The sequence below is a fragment of the Haemorhous mexicanus genome, chromosome 8 (assembly GCF_027477595.1).
Source record: "Haemorhous mexicanus isolate bHaeMex1 chromosome 8, bHaeMex1.pri, whole genome shotgun sequence".
In the NCBI taxonomy this organism is placed as follows: Eukaryota; Metazoa; Chordata; class Aves; order Passeriformes; family Fringillidae; genus Haemorhous; species Haemorhous mexicanus.
This window is the reverse complement of record NC_082348.1, coordinates 26,761,814-26,774,120: the sequence shown is the minus strand read 5'-3', so window position 1 is coordinate 26,774,120 and position 12,307 is coordinate 26,761,814. Positions and strand designations below refer to the sequence as shown.

The 12,307-nt window shown below is 41.5% G+C and overlaps 1 protein-coding gene across 7 annotated transcripts in view; it reads right to left on the bottom strand.

Annotated features, from left to right (window-relative positions):
- Positions 1-12,307, bottom strand: part of LOC132330675 (hyccin 2) — a 68,023-nt gene that overhangs the window by 14,132 nt on the left and 41,584 nt on the right. For 6 of the 7 annotated variants that reach the window (XM_059853323.1, XM_059853321.1, XM_059853326.1 and 3 more), the window contains one exon: positions 3,620-11,520. In XM_059853323.1, the coding sequence (XP_059709306.1) occupies positions 10,916-11,520 (605 nt within the window). In that variant the 3' untranslated portion in view covers positions 3,620-10,915. Of the gene's footprint in view, positions 1-639; positions 730-1,589; positions 1,677-1,958; positions 2,103-3,619; positions 11,521-12,307 lie in introns of those variants that run through there. The other variant, XM_059853327.1, reaches the window with a different exon arrangement.

The following is a 12,307-nucleotide window of genomic DNA, read 5'->3' as shown; positions in this document are numbered from 1 at the left end:
GTGGCGGCTCCAGCAGCCTGCCTGTGTCAGGTGACACAAGAGTCGATGTTATTAGCACAGAAGGCAGCTTCTAATTCTTGGTCACAGCTTTGGGAGGCCAGGAAGGAGGAATAGACTCCAGCAGGGAAGGATGAAGCTGAAAAATGAGCTAATGCTCTCTCCCTGAGCACATCAGACTCCATTTCCAAGCACAAATGCACATGCTCTTGCCATGTTGACATGCATTGACTTCTCCCACCTGTATTTCTCCCTGCAGCACTAGGTGCTAAATATGATATAATAAAGTGTGAATTTACACATGAACACCCACACAGTCCTACCCAATCAGTGTTTAACACACCAGCTCAGCTCATAACTCTCTCAAGTGCAAGTATTTCTACTGAACAGAAAGGAAGTCATTAAATGTCACAGCAATAGAAGAGAGAGACGTTCATGTTTCCTCTAGAGCAGCAGGGCAGAAGAAGAGATGTGACACCCAGGTGAGCACAGGCCACGCACATCAAACTGTCCAGCCCATGGTGTTAACCTGAATACTTAAGCATGAGAGAAGTTGGAACTCAAGGATCCACTCCACCACCCAAAGAGAAACACAACCCCCCCTCACTCAGTTTCAGTTCCCCAAACCATCACAGGACTTACTGCTGTTTTGAGGGGTTTTGGCCATCTTCTCAGGGCACTTGGAATGATCAGGTGCCACATTCTGTTCTGGTGTCCGGGCTAATTCAGAGGCTGTAGGAAATAGGGGGAAGGGAACAAAGGACATGTAAGGCACAAAACTTCCAGCTCTGGCTAGTCAGAAATGGAGACATACACCTGAAATGCTCTCTACATATTAATTCCCTAGATATTTCAAGAACCAAATACTTCTAGATTTTTCTAACCCTAAAGGTGGCTGTATTCCTCAGCAAAGACTTTCAAAGGTTGAACTCATCAATTAAGTTTACAAATATGGGCAATGGCAGAGCACATTTTGCTCCCTGGAAGAGCACATGTCTTTGAATTAGAGCAAGGTTTGGTCAGGCTCACTTAGTACTTTAAGACTGCTCAGCTGGACATAACAGATCATCAGATACAGCAAACACATCAGTTCCCCATGAAGAACCATTTACCTGTGTCTGCTCCTTATCAGTACAAGCTGAAGTTGAATGACTGTTGTGAATCTGAAATACCCTGCTAACAGTTCCTACCACTGTGTGACCAACAGCCTATTCCATGTAACAACACTGGGACTGACAGACCGTCACAGTATGACTTCCCTCAGTTTTCAAACTGAGTCAAGGCTCCAGGAGGGAGCACCAGTGAAATCCACCCTCATGCAGAAGGAGATCTAAGAGAGGAAACACAACTTCCCAAGACACAGCAGAAACTAAGAGGCACCAAAACCAGTTTCTGTATAGTGATTCAGAAGGATGATCCCTCTCCCTGTAGGATGTATCATCACCTGTGACAAATAAACATACAAGGATTCTTCATGTGAGTGACAACCCTGCTCAAGCACCTCATTTGAACTGAAACAGTCCACCCTCTCTGGAACTGCCACTTTCTGCTTGTTTCTCCTAAGTCTGCAGAGAAAAAAGAGCAAAACATACCCAGCTCTGCCATTTTATTGGAGCGTTTGGGAGTCTGGAATGAGTAAACTTCACCACCACTTATATTTGAGCCATTCCCCACTGGATCTGTGAAAAGACATGTTACTTGCAGCTATTTTAAAAGCACTGATATTCCCAACCCAAGAAAGATGGAATGCCACATTTCACTATTTGTTTTTACACTGCAGGTGATACAAAACAAATATAATAATAAAATCCTAGAATCATAATCTTCTCTTCTACCTGTTACCACAAGCACAGACAAGAGCAGATTGAGCCCTCAAAAACAATTTCACCAGCACTGTACAACCCTAACACTGAAAGAATCTCCTGAAGTCAGAGCTGTGTTGGGTTTTCCCCTGTTAATACCTTGGGCACATATTCCAAGAGCAGCAACATAGTTCTTCTCTTCCAGGACCTCCTGAGCTTCGTTATCAGAAATATTCTCAAGCTTCTTCACAAATCTCTTGACACTGACACTCAGCTGAGCTTTGTCCTTCCGTACTTTAGTTCCTAGAATTGTAACAGAAGCTTTAACCTCCTGTCATTTCATTATTTCTATTGCAGCTGTACACAGCCACCCGACTTAGAGACCAGGTTCCTGTTATGCAAATCACTCAACAAATTCAATGCTGAGATGTTCTGCTAAAAGAACAGCTGGTCAATAGCTGACCCTATAGCCATTCATCCCTCCTTCACCACAAATGCTGGCTCCTGCAGTCCATGAGGGTGACATCCATTTCAGCAAACACCAGCTCCACAGAGAGGAATAGAAGAAATGACAGTGGCTCACATATTACAGTATCAAACTGCATGCAAAGGGGATGTCAACCCTTATTTTTTCCTAGAGAAGAGGAGCAATTGGAAAATACCTCGCCTGTAGGCTGTCAGTATACTCATGGGAGTATGTAGTCTGAAAACCCTCTGGAGATCATCTGCATGACCTTCTGCTCAAAGCAGGACCAGCAGTGAAGTCTGAAAGAAATGCTCCGTGCCTTGTACTGGCAAATTTTAAGCATCTCCACAGAGGTCCCCAGCCTAAAAGTAGTCAGAACTGCAGCAAAACACTCCTAGGGCATACACAACACTCCTAGGGCATACACAACACTCCTAGGGCATACACCGGAGCCTCGTTCCGCTCGGACTGTGCGAGTGTTTAACCGCGTCAGGCCCGAGGAGCTTCCCGCCCCCTGTGCCGCTGAGCCGGCTCGTACTGCAGCCTGTCCAGTGCCGGGCAGGGACAGAGACACTCTGAGGGGGGCAGTCAAGCGGGGCAGAACGACTCCAGAGGCCTCGTCCTTCTGCAGAACCCAGCTCGGGTGTTGCAGAGCCCCTTTCCCCGGGGCCGCCGCGGCTGCTCGGACCCCTCTCCCAGCGCCCTGAGAGGGAGCAGCGGGCGGCGCTGGGCTGGGCTACGCCCCGCGCCGGCTGTACCTGCGTCGTCGGAGATGTGCTTGAGGACGTCCTCGTCGGGCACGAACTTCACCTGCAGGGAGCGGCGGCTGCTGCGGATCCCCTCGGGCCGGCTCATGGCGGCTCCCGTCACGTGGGCGCGGCCCCGCCGCCGGGGGGCGCTGCCGCCGGGGGGGGGAGCGGACCGGCCCCGCCTCACCCCTCTCCCCTCACGGCGCCGCTCCCGCGGGACCGGGGTCCCGCCCGCTCCCCGCGCCCCCGGCAGAGGCGGCGGCAGCAGGAGGCGGAACCGGGCTCACGCGCCAGCCAGCGGCCGTCCCCGAGCCAGCCAACCCGGGCGCCGCTCCTTGAGTGACCCGTGCGACGGCCAACCCGCGCCCAGCCCACAGCCCGCCTCGGCCGCGGGGCGGGACTTCCGCCGCCGGGAGCGCGCGCGCCCCCCGGGCTCGTGCCCGCGGTCGCTGTGGCGACGCGAAGCCGGCGCGTGCCCCGTCGGGGAGCAGCGGCGCCCGCCAGAGCCCCCTCACGGCTGCCCGGGAGAGCGGCCCGCAGCGCCCGGCCCTCCCGCACCAGCCCGAGTCACACCTTTACAAACCAGCAAGTCACACAGTATTCACTTCTGTTCAGAAACAGCACGATATTTATTTAACATCTTTTTATATTTATATATATATATATATATAATTTTTTTTCTGCATTGCAGATTGTGTCGAGTTTTATACATCTCTATTTACAATGATTTAAAATAATTATATTTCTTCTCTGGCAGGTATTTACAAAGTCAATAGTAACTACATTTCACATTTCAACAAGTCAACAGCATGAACCAGCTCAGTAAGACAGTTAAGATAATGGCTTACATGCACCAATAACATGATCTTCAATACGTGCCTTCTTCAGGACTAAGAATGAAGACTTTCCCTGGTCCCCAGGTTAAAGGACATCATACAGCAGAGGTCACGGTTATTAAAAACCTGTTTGATTGAGTCCTTGACCAGTACCGAATCTCGAACGTCTGGGGCTCATCCCAGCAAGCAGGGCTGTGCTGGTCCAGAGGGGCTCACACCACCAAGCCATGTCCTTGTGTCCACCAGAAGTGGGCTACCTGCTGCTTATGCTCCTTCTATGAGATTAAATAATGCTAAAGTAGTAAAAATCCTCAGAAACCTTAGTTCAGAGAAACAAACCTGGTATGACGAAAAAAGTAAGAAAATAATCTTTTAACCCTTGCAGAATGGTTTTGTTTTGTTGGTTTTTTTTTTTTTTTTGCTAGTAAAACTGAGAGTAAGTCCCGTATTCTTACAAGGACAAAAACAGATCAAAAAACTCATTGTCAAGTACAGGAATTACAAATTTAAAAAATGCAGCATGGGGTATATATCAATTTAGTTGTTGGGGTCTTCTAATAGCAAAGAAAAGCTACCATAGTAAATCTAAAATGTGTAGCTGATTATTAAAAATCTTTATTAGCTTTTTCCTGGAATCTTCAATATGAAAAAAGTGTTAAATGACTGTTTTATTTAATCATATGGTATTTGTCCATAAATAACCAGCTAGTAATACCCACCCCTAAAGTATGTACTATGTGCAAGAAAACAGAAGTAATCATTGAACACTGACACACACACACACACACACATCACACACCCCAGTACTAGGAATCTATTAATATTTTGACATGTTGATTTATCCTGAGTGATTGTTAACTCACATCTACTGTATAATTGAAGCCACAAAGTTTTTACTACTTGCATTTTTCATAAACTAATAACATGAAATTCTAGCACAACCACAGTAACTGTCTGAACAGAAAGAACAGTGTCAATAGCCAGTATTTCTGTTACTCCCAAGTACTTGTTTTAGAACTAAAGGTAAAAGGTTGTTCTACTTTTTCTGTTTTGTGATCAGGTCTGGGGAGGATGAGGACTCAAACACATAGGATTCACTACTGATTTGTAAGGAAGTTTCCATGACAAAGCACCATAGAGACACTTTACCAACAGATACTTCAAAACAGAAATCTCCCCCAGACCATTTTGCCCTCTAAAATCAAAACCTGTGAGAATTCCAAACCACATTTTATAGCAATTTAAATGTTGACTCCTGAATAGATTATTAATCACTTATTAAAAAGTTGCATCAGAATGCAAAGACAGTCTTCTCTAAAACCACTTAAATCTTACAGACTGTAAAACACTGGGAGCTCACACCCAAGTGGCTGCTCATTAAAACTTGATCTCATCACTCTGCTCATCGTGCACAAGCTAAAATGTAGGACAACATTTTACTGTATGGATAGAAAGCTTTAATATACATCTGTTCCCAACAAGCTCCTCACAGGAAAACCTTAAGAATCATTTATGATATAAGGGATAATTTATGGACCCATTTTTAATTCAGTTGGCCTCTCAGATACTACCTTTGGTAAAATCTGATGAACACAGTTAAAAAAAATTCAGGGAGAGGTATAGCCTAGAGAAAATAAGTAAAAGGATGGAAGCAAAATTGGTTTTTTTTCATTAAATCTCAAATACAGATGATTAAAATGGGACAGATTTTTACTTAATCCTTTTCTGAAGCTGTAAGGTACCCTTAAGACTTGCACAGCTTTCTTCTAAACTTTTAATGTCAGAGGCCTTGACACTTGACAAACTTACTAAGTTTATCTAAAATGGTTGGCAGTTGTTTTAAAATCTTGCTCCAAGATTTATTTTAAATAAAATTTCATAATGACTATGTGGAAAACCAGGTAAGTATCAGTCTTGCAAAATCTGCTTACTGTTTTCAGGAACAAACAAAGTTGCTCACAGCTCACCACCATCTTCCACCACTGTGGAAGAGGCAGGCAAGTATTTTGTCTCTTGAGCTGGTCATTACAGAAATTTTGATAGACTGATAAATGTATTCACTAACACAACACTCATGTCCTGATTTACTACCCTGAATCACCTACAGAAAACCTTTCAACAGCAAAGTTCATCCAAGTGCCAGTGAGGAAAAAACAAAAATAATGAACAGAGATTAAGGCCCATATGTTAGAAACAAATAGCATTTAAAATACTGAAGATAATATAAAATATTAAAAAAATATATAAATCAAGAATGTGATGCAAGTACAGAGGATCTGGCTTGTTTGCTTAGCATGCTTGAAAAGGAGTGATATTTTGCAACTTTAGTCCTGCAATTATCCTAAACGAGAAACTGAAATAAAAGAGGTACATTTACTCTTCTGATGAAAACTCTTCCTATGACATAAATGCTTGTTACAAATGACATCTAGCTGGTGGCTTTAATGTTCTATTAAACATGCCAAGGTAGCAATATCTTTGGCAGTGAGAGAATTTAAGGATGAGATTATTAGATCTACTAACATCAAAGGAATTTCTTTTGTGTGCAGTACATACGTTTCATTCAAACATATTCCATTATATTTTCCCCACCTCCTCTAGGATTATGAGTGCAGTACCTATATTGTACAGCTTGGTTTTTATTATTTTATTCAAACAGTTATTCTTGATTCTCTCTTAGTCTTCAAATTAATTTAAATTTGTAAGCCAAGATAAACAAAAATGTCTGGTTTGTGACCGAAGTTAAAATGCTGAACACTTACAGGAGATAGCCATTGGTTCATGATAAAATAGGACAAGTTCAAACTCTTAGGTTAAAATACAGCCATAGCATAGAATTATCTATTCCAAAATTAATTTTTCAAAATATAATTCTCTGAACATGTTATACATTAAATATTGAGGAAAATTTCCCTGGAGCTACAATTTTCCAAGAACACTCATAAACCTCATTAAAGAAGTAAAACAAACCACATAGTATCTGAAGACAAAAAGCAGAGTTGGAGTCACCTTACTGCAGAGTAGCTTTACCACCACTAAGATGCAGGTTTCCCCCTTAATCTTGAAAAATACGTTCCTATTTACAAACAGTATACACACAGTTGAGGCAATTGATTGTCAACACGTGACAAATGTATGCACCTACTCACACACAAGTAAACCTCACATGGTGAGAAAAAACCCTGTCCCAGTAAACTCCAGTATTCATAAGTAGTGCAAATAAATACTTTGTCAGAAAATATCTTTTTTTTTTTCTCTCACTATATTGATGACTTTAATTACATTAAAGCTAGCAGGAGTATGTTGGAAATGCATTTAAGACCAACACACTTGCAAACTACAAATACTAGATCTAGTGCTTACTGGCTGCAACATGATGTTCAGCATTACAGAATGAAGTATGCTGTTAAAAAACTTCAAATTCACATCAGAAAGGGTGTTCAAAGAAAACTGCATTTAAAATGGACAGCGATACCAAAGTATCCATTTTATGTTATTTTTCCAAATGAAAACTAAAGGGATAATACAGAAATTGAAATGGTCATCTTGCAACAATAATTTTAATAGGTATTTTTACTTCATCACTTTGCTCTCTGCTAATGAAAATACGGTTCACCTTTCAAACCCCTTTCAACCAAAAAGCTGCTCACAATAAATCCCTGAAAGGATAATCAAGCTAGAGTTCACAATCCTAACATTTTGTATTTCCTTAAAATGATAAAGTCCAAAAAAAATGTTGCAAAATGGCAGCATATTGTGATGTGTATCAAGGAACATTTAATTTTTCCCTACTTTAGTATACGTCTACATCAGAATATAGAATCTACACTTCCTCACATAAAAACTGAATGTATGTGCATGCTTGCACATATATGGAGGGGAAAATCATAGTGTTCTGCTTCTTGCCCTTTTATAATGCTGCAGTTGCACTCAAACAGTGCAGAAATCTAAATCTAGTGCCTCCAGCACCAAATGTTCTAAAAGAAGAGACAGCAGAGTGAATTTAGGATAAGGAGGTTTGATTTAAGTCTAAACATTTGTCACAGGTGTCACAAAATTTAAGTCTGCTTTGTACTTTGTTTAGTATTTAACATATATAATCAGAAACCCAGCAGATTATTCCCTCCACCCATATCCCAGACACTTCTAATTTTATTTCTGCCACAGTTCTTTGGAATGTACTGAACATAATGGATATAGATTTGCTATGATCTTGCCACACCTTAGAGCGGTTTGAGACACGTCTAGCAGCAGTAATGACAAACATGATACACGGCACTGCAGAGCCTCCTGCTACAGCTGGTTTGTAGGTACTTGGGATGACTTCATTGGGAAGGTAAATGTTCAACAGTACTCGGCTGAAAAACAACAAAACAAGCTCCCACAACTGAAACACTGCACTGAAAGGGTAATTTTTGAGAAGTCACAGATGGACCACATCAGCAGATAGAAACCATAATTTTTTTAACAGGGATAAATTTGAACTCTTTTTAAATAGACTGATATGGAATAGGTATATATATATATACAAGAACGAACCAAAATATAATGAATGAAACCATAAAAAAAGGCACATGATCAAAATGACAAGTGTAAAAATAATTTAAAAGGTAGTTGGACTGAGGTTTTTGACAATTTGAATTTACAGATGTACATTTGACTTCCTTATCTGAAGTCAGTAAAGCCGTCTCACTTTCCTGAAATAGTTTTTGTAGTGTGGGACCCCAGAGAAGAAAATTGCTTTTAAAAAAGGTTGTAAAATTTGACCTGATGCCAATTTAAGTGCCCTAAAACTAAGGAGAAATGCATCTAATGACAAATATAGAAAGTAGAGAACCTTGCGAATGAACAGCTTTACTTTTTAAAATACTAAAATTAAGTAATTCTTAGAAAATTAGATGACACTCCTGACCTTTTCTTTCCCAAATACTTAATCAAACTTCCTTTCTGATAGTCTCTGCAAAATATAAACTTGGTACTTCCAGTCATGACTTACCAATTGTCTCCACTAGGAAAATTTTATTTCGTAAAGAAGATTTTAACCATATACAGCTTTTGACATTTTTACAGAAATGGAAGCCTTGCAGCTTCATCTCAGCTTTGCCTTAGTTCCATCTGTGCATGACTGGTGATCCTTAAAAATTATTTTCCACTTAGAAACTGTCAGGTTTTCCTTATGATGAGTCTATTTACTCTTTACCTGAATTTCTACATCAGATGCCACTAAATTCACTTTATGAATGTATGATATGAAGACTAGGCTACCAAAGTGACTCATCAAACCACAAAAAAACCTTCAAATATTTTAATGAATTTTAATGTAAATTTGAAAAAAATCGATCTTAAATAAAGCTTAAAAAAAAAATCCCCACCAAAATCAACTATCAGCAATACCACACCATGTCATTCATTGTACTGAATATCTTAAATAGGATCATTCAAAGGCAGCCAGCTGTTTGTAACTGCTTACATTTATCCTTCACAGTGACAGTGAAACAAAGTGCCCACATAAAAATTGTAACTCTTCCCTGAAGGTTTACAGTTTGTAAACTTCCAGGATATCATACAGGACTTGAGCAGAGAGGATGAACTTTCCCCTTTTCTATCAATCCAAAAAGAGATACAGAGAGATGGAGAGAGAATGACATTCATTCTCCAGGGTAACCAGAAGTGTGCTTCTAAGCAGCATCCTCTAACATAAGTACCAGCCAGTGCCCACACACCAGTCATATACATTCGAGGCTTGGCTCAATGGCACGAGTTCTGCATTTTCTAGAGCAGGGCCAATCCACAAAAAATAAGAGTTTAAAAAAAAACCTGAAAAGATTCTAAATACCAAGGCAATGAAGTGTGATCCTTCTGGGGGAAAAAAATTGGACTGTCAGTACCCCTTTGCACAAACGGCATTGCTAGAAAAGCATTTCACATTGAAACTTCTGTGTTCCTAGCAAAATATTGTCTCTATCCCTGAGACAGCACCTTGAGAGTATGGTCTGTCTGAACTATAGGATTCCTCAAATGATTCCATCATTGAATTCAGGGACATTGAGAAAGTAGCTGAAAGGGGTAGGGGTGTCCCAACAGCCACGGTACAAAAGACAGCAGCCTGAGAAATACTCTTTACCCGAATACACCTTTCGATTCGGTGATCAGCACCTCACAACAAAAAAAAATGAAGCAGACAATAAAAATGAAGCAGAGCTAGCCATTATTTCCTGGGGAAGTAGTGTTTCCTTCCCACTTACAAACCAAATTGCTTTAACAGCATGGTGGTATCTAACTTTTAGTCTAAATGCAGAATGACCCTGTGTCCTGGAGGGGAAGACATGTAACATTACAAATGGCTACAACGCCATTAGAAGTGCATTGTAACCTACATTATCAACCTAGAATCCTGTCTCCGAGGGAATACAGCTTCTTAATATGCATGTCTCAGTTGCTGAACATCAAAAGCTTCTGGGATGAGAGACTGGGGGCAGTCATGAAAAACTACCCTCATTTAATGGAAAAAGTGCTGTAGGCAGCCAGGAGCAGCAATGACAATCCCCTCCCCAGAATTGATTGCACAGACTCAGAGAGGTCCAAAGTCACACTAGAATCTCTGAGGCACTCCTGGTTCTGAGAAAGACAAGTCAGGATCCAGTAGTCTTTGCAGTACTGTAGACCGAGAAAACAAACCCGTTTCTATTTCTTAACAAAGCCAAAGCATCATCTCATAGGGATCATATTCACCATTTCCGCCGGTGTCTCCAGTCTCACAGTGTTGAAATGGGACTGATCAGCCTACGATGGATTGCACATCACCCAAAGAGAAAGGAAGGCATGGAAAAAGGCGTACAGTACATGATATACTGCTTCACAACCATGTTTACATGGGGGAAGGAGGATGAAGGTGAGGGAAGAATTATTGCTGTTTCAGTAATACAGTATGATAGCTAAACCAAATGAAACGAGATCACAACGGGCAGTATTTTCACACTGTGGGATGATGGTTCATGTTTTGCCTAAGGATGAATTTGCCAGGGATTAAGGGGGAAGAGGGAATACTAAGGAAGGGAGTCAAAGTTACACCTGGGATATCAGCTGCATATTGAAACTTGGAGATCGAGACTGCTTGGTTAGGGGAGCTCCTGGGGAAAGGAGATCTTTACCTTCCCCAGCTTGGCCTAGCCGGTCCTCCTGTAGGCTGATAGTTGAAAACCGATTGGTGTTGCCAGCTGCTAGACTGGTAAAACCCTCTGTGCCAGCTCCAACACTGGAGCCTGCCTGACTGCCATTCACATAGTCAAATGATTTACTGGAGGAAGCACTGGCGGTCCTGATCAGGCCCAAACTGTTGGCTTTTGGCACCACCTGCCCAGCAGGCAGGCTGAGGTGTTTCTTAGTAGGCGTCATCTCAATTATATCTCCATCCAGGTCAGAGGATTGGTGTGTGTACTGCTTTCGAGCTACTGAATCCCGAGGGCTCTCATTGGATTTTGCTGCAGAAGAGGTTTCTTTCTCCTTAGCAGAACGCCCACTTGCTGTTTTCCTTAAGCTGCTCTTCTGGGATACAGAGGATACAGGTTTGGTCCCAGCTGGCTGGCTGCTGAGGGAAGCTCCCGATGAAAATCCTTCATCAGCATCATTAAGGTTTACAGACTCCTCTCTTCCATTTACACCTTCAGTATCTATTAAGAAAAAAAAGAAGCAACCAAAAAATCCCCAAACCAATCAGAAAACACAGAATGCATTGAAGTTACAGGAAGACAAAGATGTGCACAGAACATCAAAACAAACCTCATTTGCTAATCCACTTTGATTCCACTTGCTTAATTTTTTTTGGATTTTCAGCCAATTTTCCTGGCATATTTAGCAGAATAATAGAGTCTGACAGTAAGTGCTCCCTGAGCTTAATTGGCCTTTCATCTGTAATACTTTTATCAGTCAGAATACTGGTCCCAAACTTTGTCTATAAACAAGAATTGGGCCCCATTTGGCTAATTTGTTTTAGCTTGGTCTGTAGATACTACCACCCATTCTCCTACTACATGCTGTTAAAAAAAACCCAACTAAAACAAACCCAGCACTCTTTCAGACTATTTTTATCCTATTTTGAAGTGAGATCTAAAGATCTCTTTCAGTCACAGTAAGTTCTGGGGAGTGCTCAGTAAGCTTCAGAATTAGGCCACTTCCTAGGCTAACACTCACAATGTTCCAACAGAGGTAGAAGGCTTCTCTTGTGTGTAGCTCGCACTGTGAACAACGTGACCATACTTTCTATTGGAGATTAACCTAATTCCTAGTTCTCTCTTCTCCAAAATTCAATCCTCCTTGAATTTACAGCTATCCCATCCAGGTGTTTCTACCATATTTGCTTTTATCTCAACATGTATATTTTTCAGAGAAAAAAAAAAAAGGCAACCCTTGCATTAAGAGAAATTAAATCTCTGAAACACTATTTGTTATAGAAGAGGC